We start from the raw sequence: 18,523 nt of genomic DNA, 5'->3' as shown, positions 1-18,523 counted from the left end.
TAGGCTTGGAAATTGGGAGTATGTAATTATTAAATGAAAAAAAAAACTATAACAATATTAAAAAATATAATAAAAATCAGTATTCTAATCAATATAAATATGTATTTACCCAGAACAATCTGTTTACTTGAAAACATATTCTAGACGATACTTTTGACTTTTATTTACGTTTTATAGTGCAATATAACTTGCAAACTGAAACTCAATCTATTTGATAACATTTTTTTAAAATAAAGAACCGGCGCCGGCGTTTGCTAATCTGGAGAAGGTCCAGAAGGAGGTCCAAGCCGTCCTCAGCGAGACGGCCACCCTGAGCTGCGAGGTGTCCGAGGCCAAGACCGAGGTGAAGTGGTACAAAGAGGGGAAGCTCATCACCTCCAGCAAGCGGGTGAGGGTAGAGTCTGAGGGCAAATCCCGCCGTCTGGTGGTGGAGCAGGTGGAGAAGAAAGATGGCGGAGAATACAGCTGTGAGGCCGGCGGACAGAAAATCAACTTCAAGATCAACGTGAAAGGTGAGGGTTATAATGGAATCAACATCCAAGTCATACCTGTTTGAGAGGCCCTGGAGACTGATGTTGAAGTCGGTATTCATAGAACTTACGACCAAAAAAGTGTGGAAATAGGACTTCACTCCTGTAGGAAGGGTGTGAAGTGTCTGCTGTGCGTATACACTCCGTGAGTACTGAGTAGAGCTTCATTTAGTGAAAAGAGCCAGCACTGGTTTTTAGGCGTCTTCTTCTCTAGAGAGATTAGTTTATAACATATGAAGGTTACCAGTGATATGGTAGATGCGTCCAGCAAAAGGTCTACTATAAAAATAACCAGAAAAGGGTTCAGGAAGACTTGGACATTTAGACCCTCAGAGTAGGAAATTTTTTGGTCATAAGGAAAAAAAAAAAATGATATATTTTCCAGAACCAGAGCCGGCATTTACCAATCTGGAGAAGATCCAGAAGGAGGTCCAGGCTACCTTGAAGGAGACGGCCACCCTGAGCTGCGAGGTGTCCCAGGGCAAGACCGAGGTGAAGTGGTACAAAGACGGGAAGCTCATCACCTCCAGCAAGCGGGTGAGGGTGGAGTCTGAGGGCAAATCCCGCCGTCTGGTGGTGGAGCAGGTGGAGAAGAAAGATGGCGGAGAATACAGCTGTGAGGCCGGCGGACAGAAGATCAACTTCAAGATCAGCGTCAAAGGTGAATAAAAACATATTTCAGCATAAAAACACATAAGAAAAGTTTTTCTAATTTAATGATAGTGTTAGGGCAGATACAGGAGCATTTTAAAGTTTGTCAAGTTGTCCATTCGAATGAGTGAAACTGTAAGCTATGATTCCTGGACCCCCTCTTTATGATTGTCCCATAAAAGGAATACCCCACATTGCACCACCTTGCCCCAACAATTATACTTTTTTAAAATGGTGATGATCCTGAATCCAACCATCATAAGGAATTGACTTCCGTAAGGCCGACGGCATCCGCTCTCTTTCTATACCTCAACGCCTACCCATTAATTGAGGAGAACTACAAAAATATGTTAAAGGAATGTTCTCTCAACAATAATCTCACTTGACTAAACAAAAATAATGGAAAATTGGTTAAAAAACAACCACAGACTCTTCCCATTTTGGGCGACGCCAAGCAATGCGTCAAGAACTGCAGCTGATACGCTGTATTTATAACACGTTCAGCCTCATAGCAAAGTCCGCTTTCAGTGTTAATTTTGTTACCCGTCTGACGGTGAATTCAAACTGCTTGGAATTCTGCTAAACTAAGTTTGAATAAATACCGCTGTGTAGGAAAAAGAATATTTTGGAAATAGAATCCATTTTATTTTAGTCCCTTCTATGTATATATTTAGCTTAAAGACATTAAAGACACTATCTTTAGTTCTTTCCTTGCAAACATTAAATTAATTTCAGTAAGAGCAATTCATTGGTCTATTTTGCAGAACCGGAGCCCATGTTTATCAACCAGGAGAAGGTCCAGAAGGAGGTCCAGACCATCTTGAACGAGTCCACCACCCTGAGCTGTGAGGTGTCCCAGGCCAAGACCGAGGTGAAGTGGTACAAAGACGGGAAGCTCATCACCTCCAGCAAGAGGGTGAGGGTAGAGTCTGAGGGCAAATCCCGCCGTCTGGTGGTGGAGCAGGTGGAGAAGAAAGATGGCGGAGAATACAGCTGTGAGGCCGGCGGACAGAAGATCAACTTCAAGATCAACGTCAAAGGTGAGCCTCGTAACAGGGAAACATTTATGTGACTTCCAAGTTTTGCTTAGTCAAGAAGCACCCTGAGGATTGATGTTGAAGCGGATTCTCTGGGAATAAAAGACCAAAAAAGTGGACATGAAGCCATTTCTTACAAACAAACAAAAAAAAGATTCCCCTGGCTTTGTCACATCTGGTCTCATAATTGTCTCCTGTTCACGTACAATCCGTGAATCGTCAGAATGTTTTCCGTTAGTGAAAGTTCTAACTCAGTTTTAAGAGGCTTTTCTCTTTCTAAGAAAATGTATTAAAATATATCGTTCCTAATGGTATTGCGCAAGTGTGGCCAACATAGAGGTACCGTCAAAAGAACTAAATGATACAATGTGTCGGGATGACTTGACAGCCTTAATATTTAGACCTTAACATGTATAAGCAAATTAGTCATAAGATAGAAATGTTCAGTTTTCGATATATTTTATAGAACCGGAACCTGCATTCATCAACCAGGAGAAGGTCCAGAAGGAGGTCCAGACCATCCTAAACGAGACGGCGACCCTGAGCTGTGAGGTATCCCAGGCCAAGGCCGAGGTCAAGTGGTACAAAGACGGGAAGCTCATCACCTCCAGCAAGAGGGTGAGGGTGGAATCTGAGGGCAAATCCCGCCGTCTGGTGGTGGAGCAGGTGGAGAAGAAAGATGGCGGAGAATACAGCTGTGAGGCCGGCGGGCAGAAAATCAACTTTAAGATCAACGTCAAAGGTGAGCACTTCACATGTGAATAAAACCAACCAAAACAAAAGGAATAAATATAAAAATAAGAGGAGTTGTGGAGTTTTTGCTACCCAGTAATGAACTGCTAAAAATAAAATATACTAAATGTGAGTGTATACAAGTAAAATAAATCTGGTGAAACATTATAATTTAAAGAGTATATCAATAGAGGATTGAATAAATTAGTAATCCCTTTCAGTAACCTGACTGGCGGTATGAGGTCCATTTCATCATGGTGTAGGGTTTTATAATAACCGACCGTCCTCTGCCTCTAATACCAGTTGGACCAATGAGTTTGTTTCCATTTACATCAATTTTCTTGTCTTTACTCACATACCAATGTTCAGATTTAACATAATAACACCGTAATATAGGTTGAAAAGCGACCTAAGTCCATCAAGTTCATCCTTCCACATACCCTTTGTGCTTTTGATCCAAAAGAAGCCAAGAACCCTAATTAAGCAATTTTTCACATTTTGTCACTTGGAGGGGGATGATTCCTTCTTGACTCCAAAAGGAAACCAGATTTATGTTTCAACTATTCCTTCTATTTTTTTATTTGGAAATTTTCAAGAACCAGAACCTGCCTTCATCAATAAGGAGAAGGTCCAGAAGGAGGTCCAAGCCGTCCTGAACGAGTCGACCACCCTGAGCTGCGAGGTGTCCCAGGACAAGGCCGAGGTGAAGTGGTACAAGGAAGGGAAGCTCATCACCTCCAGCAAGAGGGTGAGGGTGGAATCTGAGGGCAAATCCCGCCGGCTGGTGGTGGAGCAGGTGGAGAAGAAAGATGGCGGAGAATACAGCTGTGAGGCCGGCGGACAGAAAATCAACTTCAAGATCAACGTCAAAGGTGAGGAAAGGCACGTTAAGAGTGCTACAGGAGTCAAAGTTGGTTCTCTGAAAATACAGGACTCAAAACTTTATATGACTCCACTTCCTCAAGAAAGAGTCACCTGCATCTCTTTAGGCTGATGTTCTAACCGTCTCCTGTTCATATGCAGCATGTGAATACAGCAAGAACAGCTTGGTTTAGTGTAAAATTATTATTTTTATTCTGATTTTACAAGGCTTTTTTGTTAATAAGAAGTTCTGAATGGTAATGTTAATAATGATATGGATATATGTGTGTTCCATCTAAGGTGAACCATAAAATAGCTTCAGAATGAAATATAAGGATGACTTTATGACCTTAACAATCGGAGCTTGGCGGAGGGAAGTGAACTGCTTATAAGACAGAAAATTTCAACTTGTACATGTTTTCCAGAACCAGAACCTGCATTTGCCAACAAGGAAAAAGTCCAGAAGGAGGTCCAGGCTGTTCTGAATGAGACGGCCACCCTGAGCTGCGAGGTCTCCCAGGCCAAGACCGAGGTGAAGTGGTACAAAGACGGGAAGCTCATCACCTCCAGCAAGAGGGTGAGGGTGGAATCTGAGGGCAAATCCCGCCGTCTGGTGGTGGAGCAGGTGGAGAAGAAAGATGGTGGAGAATACAGCTGTGAGGCCGGCGGACAGAAGATCAACTTCAAGATCAACGTCAAAGGTGAGGAAAGGCACGTTAAGAGTGCTACAGGAGTCAAAGTTGGTTCTCTGAAAATACAGGACTCAGAACTTTATATGACTCCACTTCCTCAAGAAAGAGTCACCTGTATCTCTTGAGGCTGATGTTCTAACCGTCTCCTGTTCATATGCAGCATGTGAATACAGTAAGAACAGCTTGGTTTAGTGAAGAATTATATTTATTCTGATTTTACAAGGCTTTTTTGTTAATAAGATAAGTTCTGAATGGTAATGTTAATAATGATATGGATATATGTGTGTTCCATCTAAGGTGAACCATACAATAGCTTCATAATGAAATATTAGGATAACTTTATGACCTTAACAATCAGAGCTTGGCCGAGGGAAGTGAACTGCTTTAAAATTCAAGAAAATTTCAACTTTTACACGTTTTCCAGAACCAGAACCTGCGTTTGCCAACAAGGAAAAAGTCCAGAAGGAGGTCCAGGCTGTTCTGGATGAGACGGCCACCCTGAGCTGCGAGGTGTCCCAGGCCAAGACCGAGGTGAAGTGGTACAAAGACGGGAAGCTCATCACCTCCAGCAAGAGGGTGAGGGTGGAATCTGAGGGCAAATCCCGCCGTCTGGTGGTGGAGCAGGTGGAGAAGAAAGATGGCGGAGAATACAGCTGTGAGGCCGGCGGACAGAAGATCAACTTCAAGATCAACGTCAAAGGTGAGCGTCGTAACAGGGAAACTTTTATGGGACTTCTGAGTTTTACCTAGTCAAGAGGCCCCCTGAGGACTGACGTTGAAGCGCTTTCTCTGTGAATAAAAGACCAAAAAAGTGGGCATGAAGCCATTTCTTTAAAAAAAGGAAAATTCCCCTGGCTTTGTCACAGTTTTTCTCGTAATTGTCTCCTGTTCACGTACAATCCATGAATCGTCAGAATGTTTTCTGTTAGTGAAAGTCCGAACTCAGTTTTAAGAGGCTTTTCTCTTTCTACTAAAATGTATCAAAATATAATGTTCCCAATGGTATTGGCGCAAGTGTGGCCAACATAGAGGTACCGTCAAAAGAACTAAATGATACAATGTGTCAGGATCACTTGACAGCCTTAACGGTTACACCTTAAAACGTATAAGCAAATTAGTCATAAGATAGAAATGTTCTGTTTTGGATGTTTTTATAGAACCGGAGCCTGCATTCATCAACCAGGAGAAGGTCCAGAAGGAGGTCCAAGCCGTCCTGAACGAGTCCACCACCCTGAGCTGCGAGGTGTCCCAGGCCAAGACCGAGGTGAAGTGGTACAAAGACGGGAAGCTCATCACCTCCAGCAAGAGGGTGAGGGTAGAGTCTGAGGGCAAATCCCGCCGTCTGGTCGTAGAGCAGGTGGAGAAGAAAGATGGCGGAGAATACAGCTGTGAGGCCGGCGGGCAGAAAATCAACTTCAAGATCAACGTGAAAGGTGAACGAAAAGATGAACTGTTAAATTCTTGAGATTTAGGTAACATTTATAATATCCAATATCTCTTCTCTATCCTCATTATAGATCAACTCTTTCCTACACAACAACCAATTATAAACTTAATTTAACTCTATTTTATCTTCTTAAATACTCGAATCAGTCATTAGATGAAGAACGGTAATAAGTTTGTGTTTGTATTGAAATTCACATAGACAATTTATTCCAAACTTAGATGACCCCAATCATCCACTACGACGAAACACCTCGGTCTCCTAAGTTTGTATAAATTAGTATTTTGGCCATAGTGAGACAATGTTGGTTTCTTAGAACAACACATATGGATTTAATTCTGGAGCAAATCCTGAATAGAACGCCTATAGATAATGGAATACCTTCCCTCAATTACAGCCCATGTAAAAATAGTTCTCTATGGGCATTTTATAGGTTTTCAGCAAGGCCTTAAAAAATAAAATCTTTCTAAATATAGACAGCTTTAATTTTATTATATAGTTTTTATTAACATTTTTCAATGTTTTTCAGAACCGGAGCCTGCATTCATCAACCAGGAGAAGGTCCAGAAGGAGGTCCAGACCATCTTGAACGAGTCCACCACCCTGAGCTGCGAGGTGTCCCAGGACAAGACCGAGGTGAAGTGGTACAAGGAAGGGAAGCTCATCACCTCCAGCAAGAGGGTGAGGGTAGAGTCTGAGGGCAAATCCCGCCGTCTGGTGGTGGAGCAGGTGGAGAAGAAAGATGGCGGAGAATACAGCTGTGAGGCCGGCGGACAGAAAATCAACTTCAAGATCAACGTGAAAGGTGAGTGGAACCATCTGCTGTCTTTTGCAAATTCTCAATATTTCCATAATTTCCAAATGTAAAATGTACTTTTATATGAATGTTTGGAAAGTTATCATCTTTATGATCTCTAAATGTAGACTTTGTGGAGCTTAAGCTTTTAGGAGGTCTCTTCTTCAGACATATAGAAAAGATATGTGAGATTTTGAATTACCAAACGTCTTTGGTTACGACAAACACCCAAAAATATCTATTTTCCATTTTAAAAGTATTGGAATAGTTTAACCCTGACGAAAAAAATACTGCAGTTTTTTGGACATGAAAAAACTGCAATACTGCACTTTTACTGCAGTATTACTGCACATTTACTGCAGTTTTACTGCATTTGTACTTCACTGTACTGCAGTTTTACTGCAGTTATTTTTGTACGGAAGCACAAATGCAATAAAGCTGCAGTACATTGAAGTACAACTGTAGGTTTGCAATATAAACAAAAAAGTGCAGTAAAAGTGCTGTATTGCAGTTTTTTCATGTCCAAAAAACTGCAGCATTACTTCTGAAAAACTGCAGTATTTTTTTGTAAGGGAAACATTATTATCTAAAGAAGGGCTTGTACTATGATGCGTATTCAACGAACAGATGGACTGAACATGTAGGGCCAAGGTGTGATAAACTCCAGGGGCCTTCACTATAATCATATATATAATGGATATAAACTAAAGGAAAGCGGGGCTTGTTAGGGGAACACAACAAGACCCCAAATCACCAAGAGCCCAGATGACTTTAATGGTGTCTACTTTAGAAACGTAGAATTTGTGGAAAAAAAACATTCGGCCCCCGTCTAGTCGCCCGTTTCTCCTGCTGTAAAGACTCAAACCTAAATCAGTTGTTGGTCGTCTTAGATTCGTTAGCCATATGTCTATCCCATGCATGTTTAAATTATCTCACTGTATTAGCCTCTGCCACTGCTGCTGGGAGGCTCTTCCACTTATCTACCACCCTTTTAAGGCAACTCCTGCACTGAACTTACGTTTCAGCAGCCACGGGCTTCTTCGGTGAGGGGGGGGGGCTGGCCTCTTTCATGACGAGCTAAGAAGGAAGACAACTCTTGCCTACTTTTTCTATGCTGAGGATTGGCCCTAAAGTCTCAAAAAAGAATTACGAGTCCATCTTAGCTAAATTCTTAACTTCTAAGGCCATGATGAGACTGCACAAGAGACCAAATCCAGGCTTTTTCCAAGAAGAATAAGAAAAAGGAGAAAGAGGAGAAGAAGAAGGAGACGGAGGAGAAGAAGAAGAAGAAGAAGAAGAAGAACTACTTTGTCCTTTTAAAAAAAAAACGAATAAAAAATGTAATGTTCAAAAATGTTTTGTTTTACAAGATAATATTAATGAACAGGATGCCTCTGACAAACAACATTAGAAATGGGAATAATCTGGGAATTCTAAATAGAATACTTTAATTTTCTGTTTTATCCTTATTTTAACATTATTCTTGTGCAGTATTTGCCTCTATGTTCTAAATTTGTTCTCCTATGAGGTTGGTTGACCTGTTGCATTGACCTTTCGACGGACATAGGACCAGCTTGGCCGGGAAAACCCTCGTAAATAAGTCTCTGGAATACAGAGTTTCTCTGGGTTCCCTAAACTACCCCTAATTTATTGAGCCAAAACGGAGACGTTAGCAGCTTATTTGTCCGGTGACGGCGCGGAGGCTTTAGTTCCCAACATCGAAGGCTAACCGCGCATCCTCCACCTATAATTGGAACGTCTGGCTCAGCTGTGCTATAGATCACTCTTCCATGTCAGTCGTGACATTCGGGATTAACGCGCCAACTGAAAACTGATAGCCCTTTAAAAGTCAGGAAGGATTATCAGTCATTTATAGTACCTGTGCTTCTGCCGCCATGGATTCCGCTGACGTTGCCATTCGAACCCGAAGAGTCACGTCTCGGGACATTCTTAAAGGGGCAGGAAAGCCGGAGGAGAAGAGACAGAACACAGGGGCTTACTTGGCTATAATAAGATCTCCAAGGTAGACTTTAAATCATTAAGTTTTTTTAGGGTACCTGTGAGGTTCAAATATATTCTGATTTATTTTTTCAATGCGTTCCTTGGGTCAAAATTATTTTAGTTAAATGAAATGTAAAAAAAAAATTACTCAACATATTTACAAACATAGGAAAGGCCTTTTTTGCCTATTCTTTTTAATAGGTTTTGGAATTCTGTTTTTAACTCATTTGCACCTTAGTTTTTTTCAACAGAGTGGTTTGAGAGATGTTTTCAGCACATAAAATGATACGTTTTCTTTTTTCAAACTAATAATAATTAATAATAAAATATTTTTTCTTTCAGAGCCAGAGCCTGCATTCATCAACCAGGAGAAGGTCCAGAAGGAGGTCCAGAGCATCCTGAACGAGTCGACCACCCTGAGCTGCGAGGTGTCCCAAGACAAGACCGAGGTGAAGTGGTACAAAGACGGGAAGCTCATCACCTCCAGCAAGAGGGTGAGGGTAGAGTCTGAGGGCAAATCCCGCCGTCTGGTGGTGGAGCAGGTGGAGAAGAAAGATGGCGGAGAATACAGCTGTGAGGCCGGCGGACAGAAGATCAACTTCAAGATCAACGTCAAAGGTGAGTCTCGTAACAGGGAAACATTTATGTGACTTCCAAGTTTTACTTACTGGAGAGGCCCCCTGAGACCAAAAAAGTGGACATGAAGCCATTTCTTACAACCAACCAAAAAAGAGATTCTCCTGGCTTTGTCACATCTGGTCTCATAATTGTCTCCTGTTCACGTACAATCTGTGAATCGTCAGAATGTTTTCCGTTAGTGAAAGTTCTAACTCAGTTTTAAGAGGCTTTTCTCTTTCTAAGAAAATGTATTAAAATATAACCTTCCCAATGGCTTTGCGCAAGTGTGGCCAACGTAGAGGTACCGTAAAAATAACTGACTTGACAGCCTTAATATTTAGACCTTCACATGTATAAGCAAATTAGTCATAAGATAGAAATGTTAATTTTTCAATATATTTTATAGAACCGGAACCTGCATTCATCAACCAGGAGAAGGTCCAGAAGGAGGTCCAGACCATCCTAAACGAGACGGCGACCCTGAGCTGCGAGGTGTCCCAGGACAAGACCGAGGTGAAGTGGTACAAAGACGGGAAGCTCATCACCTCCAGCAAGAGGGTGAGGATAGAGTCTGAGGGCAAATCCCGCCGTCTGGTGGTGGAGCAGGTGGAGAAGAAAGATGGCGGAGAATACAGCTGTGAGGCCGGCGGACAGAAAATCAACATTAAGATCAATGTGAAAGGTAAGCATCTTATGTCAACTCTTCTTCGGGTTGTCAACGGGATTCCGGAATGATATTTAATACAAGTCTTCAAAAGACCTCTGTCAGCTTAACTGTCTGCATATTTCTCCATGTTGATATTTTTTTTATTATGTATAAATGTAACCCCTTCATGACAAAGCCCATACATGTACGGGCTCACAGTGCATTGTTTTTAATGGGTTTTATGTATCAGAAAAAAGTGGGATAAAAATATGTTACGTAACATTAGAAAATAAGAAGTCTCTGAACCCTTCCTGTAATTTTCCAGAACCCGAGCCCGCATTCATCAACCAGGAGAAGGTCCAGAAGGAGGTCCAGACCATCTTGAACGAGTCCACCACCCTGAGCTGCGAGGTGTCCCAGGACAAGACCGAGGTGAAGTGGTACAAAGACGGGAAGCTCATCACCTCCAGCAAGAGGGTGAGGGTAGAGTCTGAGGGCAAATCCCGCCGTCTGGTGGTGGAGCAGGTGGAGAAGAAAGATGGCGGAGAATACAGCTGTGAGACCGGCGGGCAGAAAATCAACTTCAAGATCAACGTGAAAGGTGAGGAAAGGAGTGTAAAATTTTTGGGTGACTTCCACTTTCTATTTAGTCGACAGGCTCTGAGTGTTGATGTTAAAATGGGCTCTCTTAAAATACAAGCCAAAAAAGGTGTATTTGATTCCTCTACCTCAAGAAAGGTGTCACCTGTCTCTGTTGTGACGCATGTTATACCCGTCTCCTGTCTGTATACAGTCTGTGAATACTCTGTACAGTGTGATTTAGTGAAAGATCAAACTCTAGTTTTACGAGGTTCTTCCTTACTAAGATTAGTTATAAAATGTGAATGTTGCCAATGATGTTGATGTTGGTTCTACATAAAGTGACCCATAAAAAATCCTTGAATATGAAAAGCACCAGAATGACTTTATGACCTGAGAGCTTCATATAGAAAGGTAAGCCTTTTTAAGGTTAAAATGTTTAATACTGATATGTTTTCTAGAACCAGAACCTGCATTCCTCAACCAGGAGAAAGTCCAGAAGGAGGTCCAGACCATCTTAAACGAGGCGGCCACCCTGAGCTGCGAGGTGTCTGAGGCCAAGACCGAGGTGAAGTGGTACAAAGACGGGAAGCTCATCACCTCCAGCAAGAGGGTGAGGGTAGAGTCTGAGGGCAAATCCCGCCGGCTGGTGGTGGAGCAGGTGGAGAAGAAAGATGGCGGAGAATACAGCTGTGAGGCCGGCGGCCAGAAAATCAACTTCAAGATCAACGTCAAAGGTGAATAAACCACATTTTATTATTAAATAAACGACCCTACCCGGGAAAGTCTAGAGCTTAGAAATTTTAACTGCATGCTCTCACCTTATTTGACTTTACTCATAATAATGAATGAAAAATACGAAATAAAAATCCCGCACGCAACATCCGCATTACTGCTCACTGACTATCTTCCCGGCCCTGGAAAAGGCCGGGCATCCTGTAGCTGGAGCCTGGGTGATACGGTAGCCTAGACTATAATAAATATAAGCAACAGAATCAATAGCAAGATGCTTCCCCTAAATTAGCCAGAGCTGTTCCTGTCCTGCGCTCGTGAGCTTTAATTAGATTGAATTGGATGTCTGTAGGACCAGACTGGCGAGGATGAGGCAGCGCTGCAACTTTAAGGCCAACGGCCACCTGATGATATAGATCCAGCCGGCAGCTGGAAATAAGCGGCCACAGGCTACTTTTCTTTATACTGATATAGCTTGAGGCCGGGCATATCCATCCAGCTGGCGGCTGCACACTACAGCACCCTATGTACCTCTGGAGCAGATCAGGTTAGAATGGGGAGATGTTGACCAGTGGCCAACCATGCATTTTCCCGGTGTCCCCAGTCCCGGTTAGTGTAGGAGGGACACTCATGCGCATGCATTTATCACCCTACTCAGTGCTTAAGGACTGCGTCTAAAGCACCAGATCTATTTAACCGAGTGAGCCCAGGGGTAAGAAATCTAAAAGTGACGTTCCTTGGGTCCTTGTGTGTGAACATAGACATCGCCACAATGACTTATGAATATTACTTAGCAAATACAATTTTAAAATAGCTAATTTTAGCTTTTCAATTAATAATTAAAAAATTACCATAACCACTGCAGTTAAGGGATATACTGATTAGGTAAAACATTATAATTATCTTGTTTCAGAACCAGAACCTGCATTTGTCAACCAGGAGAAGGTCCAGAAGGAGGTCCAGAGCATCTTGAATGAGACGGCCACTCTGAGCTGCGAGGTGTCCCAGGATAAGACCGAGGTGAAGTGGTACAAGGATAAGAAGCTCATCACCTCCAGCAAGAGGGTGAGGGTGGAATCTGAGGGCAAATCCCGCCGTCTGGTGGTGGAGCAGGTGGAGAAGAAAGATGGCGGAGAATACAGCTGTGAGGCTGACGGGCAGAAAATCAACTTCAAGATCAACGTCAAAGGTGAAGAGCGTTAAGTTAGGTTTAAAAGTGGCTTTACGGAGAATTCAGGGCCATAGAAGTCCATATGACTCCACTTCTTCAAGAAAACGTTACCCGTCTCTATTGCGACTGATGGTCTAATCGTCTCCTGTCTGTATACAGTCCGCTAAAACCCTGTAAAGCCTCGTTTATTGAGAGATAAAGCTATGGTTTTAGGCGGCTTCTTTTTTAGTGAAATTATTTAATGAAATGTGAACCTTAGCAACGAAAAGGTAGAGGCAACCAGCATGAAGTATGCTATAAAAACACCCTGACGATGAAGTGTTTAGGCCTTGACTCATAGATGACGTTTTTTACACATTTTCCAGAACCGGAGCCTGCATTTATCAACCAGGAGAAGGTCCAGAAGGAGGTCCAGACCATCTTGAATGAGACGGCCACCCTGAGCTGCGAGGTGTCCCAGGACAAGACCGAGGTGAAGTGGTACAAAGAGGGGAAGCTCATCACCTCCAGCAAGCGGGTGAGGGTAGAGTCTGAGGGCAAATCCCGCCGTCTGGTGGTGGAGCAGGTGGAGAAGAAAGATGGCGGAGAATACAGCTGTGAGGCCGGCGGACAGAAAATCAACTTCAAGATCAACGTGAAAGGTGAGTGGAACCATCTTCTTCTTAGTTGGTTTACCTGCTTCTGTAGTAGAAACAGCCCATCCCACGATCTTCAGTCTGTGATCTCTTTGACATCGACAGTTCACACTATTTTATTCATATAAATATAATGTTTTTACAAAAAATATGTCTGTTGGCTCCTCGAAAGAATATTCCAGTACTATTTTCATTTGAATTCTAGTCAGTGGAAGGGTAAAAAAACAATACAGGGCAATTTAAAAGGGATGTAGATTGGGGTCACAAGAAATGTTCTTGTTTTTGAAAGAAAACAAAATTTTGTCCATTAAAATAACATGAAATGGATCAGAAATTCAGAAGCCCTTGATCACTCGCATCACATTTTATCACGTCGTAGGCATAAATTTCCTTGTTTTCCATAATATCGATACTAATAGCTATTTTTAAAACATATAACTAACATATATACGGACACAATAAAGTTTTCAGAACTTTATTCTTAACAAATTTATTGAAAAAAATGCACAATATTTAATTATAAAACCAATTATCCTTTGTGTTTTCTGTGGTTTTTTTTTTAATGTAGGTATTTTTAAAGTAGTAATTTATGTGAAATTTCCTGCTCCCATTTTGTGTCCTCACTAAACTTCAAGTATAAAAACCCCTTGCCCTTTATTTATTTAGGGTAAGTGTAAATTTAGGTTAGCCATGCCCCTCCCACTTCTAACCCATAAAATTACCATTATGGCAAAGCTCCACCCATTTTTTTTAATTTATTTTTGTTAGGGACTAGGTGGATTTCTCAGTACAATTTTTTGCCTATAAAATCTTGGAATTTAATCGTTTATCAATTTTTTTTAGAACCAGAGCCCAAATTCTTAAAGCCCTCCCACAAGGAGCCGATTATTGTCCAGGAATATGAGGACATTACACTGGCAACCGCGGTCCACCCAGACAGTAGCCAAGTGAAATGGTTTAAAGATGGAACCGAGCTCACGGCAACCAAGAAGTACCAAATATCTGCCGAAGGGGCCTCTAGAGTTCTCATAGTGAAAATGGCAGAGAGAACAGACAGCGCCGAGTATACCTGCAAGACGAAAAGCGATAAGCAGGAGTTCAAAGTACAGGTTAAAGGTGAGATTATTATTATTATTATTTTTAATATAGTGGAAACAATTCCCGCAGCACTTCTTACAGTCCCTACATTCGAAGGGTCTGACAAACCTAGAACCGACCGACCTAAGAGGAACCAATACATTAGATAAAGAGTGCTCGGCCCGCAGGCTTACACTCTAGAGATATATATATATATTTTTTTTTATTTCTTTTATATTTAATTTTTCCCTCAGTTTATTTTTTTTAGAATAGGGGAGCAGGGAGGGCAATCATATCCCTGCACGGTATAGAAAGACCCTACTGAGTCTCTTCTGTCCTCCAGTGAACTTCCGGTGAGTGTCAGCGCTGACACCTACCGGAAGGAAACACCGGATTATGTTTACCAGAAGCGCGCTGCATGTTTCTTGCCCTTGTTGTTACCCTACAAGTGAAACTAAGCTTCCGTTTCATTCTTAACAAAACTTTACATAAACATTTTATTTAATATAAACCTTAATTATGAAACGCTTGCGTATTCTTCGTAGAAACCAAGGAAAAAAATTCCGTAAGCTTTAAAAATATTCTTCTGAGTACATAGTTGGTAGTTTGTTGGTGTTCGGCTGAGTGTCATAGGAGTCCTAGCTTATCAGTGGCTCGCTGTATGTTTTTTTATTTTTTAATGGTAACTAATTTTTTACCTATTGTCTACATTTTAGAAATACCCCAAACGTTCCTACAGAAGTTGGAAGCCCTCACTGGTGAGACGGGGAGCACGGTCACCCTGACCTGCGAGTTGAGCCAAGTGAAGGGAGATGTTCTTTGGCGGAGAAATGGGGCAGAAATCCAGCCCAGCAAACGCTTCCAGATCCGAGCAGATGGAACCAAACGCACGCTGATTATCACGGGGCTCCGGGCTGAAGACGAGGGAGAATATTCCTGTGAATCCAGGGATGATAAAACCATTGCTCAGCTTATTACGAAAGGTAAGCGTGAATGTATATGTCACAGCTGGCTTCCAGAAATATATGATCGATGTATCTCAATGGCAACCCACAAAGGTGGCCATCACTGGAGATGGAGATCCTCAACAACTGGGGTATGTTGTGTTTGCTGTCCCTGTGCTATATTATATGCAGAGATGTCCATTGTAGTAAGTGCTGGCCTTTTTCCTTCTAGCTCCCAGAGTGGTCAAATTTACCGGAGAGCTTAACAACGTGGTCGTAGAGGAAGGAGCAACGGCCACTTTTAAATGCACCATTTCCCTGGATGACGCAGAGGTGACTTGGTACAGAAATGGGGTTAAGATTGAAAGCAGCGAGAAGTACACTACCAGCAAGAAAGGCAAAATCCACAGCCTTATTATCAATGACCTGAGCCTGCAGGACGCGGCCGAGATCATGGCAGAATCCGAAGGGGTGAAGACCACCGCAAACCTCAAGGTCCGAGGTAAGGTCGACAGTGAAAAACCCAACACACCAAGAGGTGGAAAATCAAAGGGTGTCGGTGCTTGACGTTAGAGGGGGTAGATAACAGCAAAAGACACAATATGCTTGGCTTGCCGAGCAGAACCTCAATAATTCCAGGGGCTAAGGAAGACGTCCTGGTCTTGTTGACTTACCATTGATGGTTCAGCTGTTGACCTTTCTTGGAGGAATCTCCAGAGTAAATTAGCTCGTTATGAATTACACTATAGTGACTAGGCAGATTTATTAAGAGGTAAAAACACGGCTGGGTGAAGTATCATCCCATCTGCTTTAAGAGTCAACGAACCGAGGGCATCAGGGCAAATCCACAGATTCTCCAATGAGGTCCCTAATGGACGACCTTCTGTTTTGAAATGTTCTCACCCTGTAGACTCAATGTAAGGTTCACTGACTTACCCAAAATAACCCCCCCTCCTCTGTTTTTAGAAGCCCCGGTGTTATTTAAGAAGAAACTAGAAGCCATCGCAGTAGAAGAAAGACAAACCGTCCAGCTGGAAATCGAGCTGTCAAAGGTCTCCAAAGATGTCAGATGGACGAAAAATGGAATTGTTCTCCAACCTGCCAAGAACCTGGAGATGAAATCCGAAGGGACTAAGCACACCCTCGTACTAAAAAATGTCACATTTGCAGAGCGTGGACTCTATGCCTGCGAGACGTTGGACGATAAGACCCAGGCCAAGCTCACCGTGGAAAGTAAGTTCTAAACCTATCTGTAATAAAGTATCCGGTAATAACGCGTGTGGCGAAAAAAATATGGCTGAAAAAAAAGTTTTTTAAAAAATATTCTCTAAAAGTATTTAACACCGTGACAATTCAATTTAGAACAAAAATACTATATATACCGTGTGTATGTATGTATGTATGTATATATAATAATTTAAGGAAGTTTTACTTTACTGAGTGGGTGTGTAAACGGGACAGCCTCCCAGCAGAAATGGTAGAGCCTAATATGCAGAGGGACAGATGAGACAAATGATGGGCAGACTAGACGGGCAGAAGGGCCGGCAAACTGTAGTATTTTTTTGTCGTGACAACGAAGAGCGCAGGAGCAGAGAGGATTAGGGACAGTAGACGTGAATATGAACGTTATATGTACAGTGCTGGCACTGCGTTCCTAATTGGAAACGTAATACGCAGAGCATGCGCCACGGCACCCTATGGACTGATGCGGACAAACTTCGGGGGGGGGGAGGGTTGGTATTTAAAGCACATTCCATGGAAGCCACTGGGATCACTGGTTTTATTTTGGTGAATATACTGTAGACAGATTGTGTTGGTCAGAGGTGGACACTGTGTATAAAAAAAAAAATATCTTCTGAGAATATAGTTATGATATATATTCAAATAAATTGTCATATATGCTTGTTCTTCGTTTCAAATATTTTGCACCCAACTCCCTGATGCCCCTGCAGGAAAGCCCTGGTGCACTTCTTTCCTCTACTGGTACACTTTTCTCTTCCCCTGGTGTCCCTCTTTCCTCTTCTGATGCCCCTCTTTCCTCCTCTGTTCCTGTCTTTCCGCCCCTGATGACCCTCTTTTGCTGGGTATGAGGGGATCGCAGGGTTCTACAGCCCTAAAAGCCCCGATAATATGTATAGAAACAGCAGGGAACGGGGTAATATATTTATAAACCCAGATGCACTCACTTTAGTGGATCCGTCTCACAGAAACCAATTACTTTTTTTCCTTGACAATTTGGGCATGAGATTTGATGTTTTCTGTGAGTTTTTTTTATAATTTGTTTTGGATTATGGTTAGAAACCCTTTTCCCAATTATGTTACAGCCAGAAATGTCCTTGTTTTCCATGAAAACTTCCGAGTGACCCCAAACCAAGGAATGGTGGTGTAAATAACCTGGAATTTTCCAAATCTTTGAACCATTTCTTTGTCTCGCTGTCCCACAGTGCGCCAGGTGAAGATTGTGAAAGGTCTGCGGGATGCTGAGGTCTGCGAGAAAGAATCGGCCACGTTTGAGGTGGAACTGTCTCACGAGGAGGTCGAGGGGTGGTGGGTCAAAGACGGGATCAAGATGAAGCCATCCGATAAGTGCAAAATCACGGCCAAGGGCAAGACACACGGGCTAAGCCTCTCTGCTCTGGAGCAGGACGATTCGGGCCAAGTCTCGTTTAAATCTGAAGGAATACATACCTCCGCCAAACTCATCGTAAAAGGTAAGAAGTTCTATAACATAGACCCTGATGGCAGATCATCCCCATCACAGCCGTCTGACCGCCTACAGCCACTACCATCTGCCATTTTATGCTCATGCACATGACACAGCAAGCTCTACAGGCCCTAATCCACAGTGATGGACAGTTATGATGAGTTATGGTGTGTGATAGGTGTGATGGGAATGAGGTGTTTTGTGTGATTGGTGTTTTGGAAGGGAGATGTAATGTGTGAGGGAGTGAGTGTTTTTGTGTTAGATGTGACGGGAATGAGGGGTGTTAGGGTTTTGTGCGATTGGTGTGAGTGAGATGTTTTTGTGTGATAGATGTGATGAGAGTGCGATGTGATGTGTAAGGGAGTAGGATTTTTTGTGATGGGTGTGATAGGAGATATGATAGGTGTGAAAGATTGAGGTGTTCTGTGCGATAGGTATGAGGGATTGAGTTGTGATTGGCGTGATTGAGTGAGGTTTTTTGTGATAAGTGTGAGGGAGTGAGGTGTGACAGGTGTGATGGTGATTTGCAAAATGGAACATAATGTAAAATGTATAATGTAAAAAGTGCATATGATGGCTCGAGGTTCCCTTCTCCTGGACATACGGCTCACAGGGTTCTATCTGTGTGGGATTCTCATCTCTTGAAATGATTCAGATCTTCCCAGAACATCCA

The 18,523-nt window shown here is 42.5% G+C and overlaps 1 protein-coding gene across 1 annotated transcript in view; it reads left to right on the top strand.

Moving 5' to 3' along the window:
- OBSCN (obscurin, cytoskeletal calmodulin and titin-interacting RhoGEF) overlaps window positions 1–18,523 on the top strand; it is a 118,228-nt gene that overhangs the window by 22,671 nt on the left and 77,034 nt on the right. The window contains exons 8-25 of the mRNA XM_053468302.1: window positions 237–512; window positions 916–1,191; window positions 1,946–2,221; window positions 2,685–2,960; window positions 3,547–3,822; window positions 5,661–5,936; window positions 6,477–6,752; window positions 9,087–9,362; window positions 9,769–10,044; window positions 10,334–10,609; window positions 11,049–11,324; window positions 12,233–12,508; window positions 12,856–13,131; window positions 13,969–14,241; window positions 14,919–15,185; window positions 15,379–15,648; window positions 16,113–16,379; window positions 17,591–17,857. Of these exons, the coding sequence (XP_053324277.1) occupies window positions 237–512; window positions 916–1,191; window positions 1,946–2,221; window positions 2,685–2,960; window positions 3,547–3,822; window positions 5,661–5,936; window positions 6,477–6,752; window positions 9,087–9,362; window positions 9,769–10,044; window positions 10,334–10,609; window positions 11,049–11,324; window positions 12,233–12,508; window positions 12,856–13,131; window positions 13,969–14,241; window positions 14,919–15,185; window positions 15,379–15,648; window positions 16,113–16,379; window positions 17,591–17,857 (4,932 nt within the window). The remainder of the gene's footprint in view (window positions 1–236; window positions 513–915; window positions 1,192–1,945; window positions 2,222–2,684; window positions 2,961–3,546; window positions 3,823–5,660; window positions 5,937–6,476; window positions 6,753–9,086; window positions 9,363–9,768; window positions 10,045–10,333; window positions 10,610–11,048; window positions 11,325–12,232; window positions 12,509–12,855; window positions 13,132–13,968; window positions 14,242–14,918; window positions 15,186–15,378; window positions 15,649–16,112; window positions 16,380–17,590; window positions 17,858–18,523) is intronic.

The sequence above is a fragment of the Spea bombifrons genome, chromosome 5 (genome assembly GCF_027358695.1).
Source record: "Spea bombifrons isolate aSpeBom1 chromosome 5, aSpeBom1.2.pri, whole genome shotgun sequence".
NCBI lineage: Eukaryota > Metazoa > Chordata > Amphibia > Anura > Pelobatidae > Spea > Spea bombifrons.
Note: the sequence above shows the minus strand (reverse complement) of the source record. Positions and strands in the feature narration are given on the sequence as shown.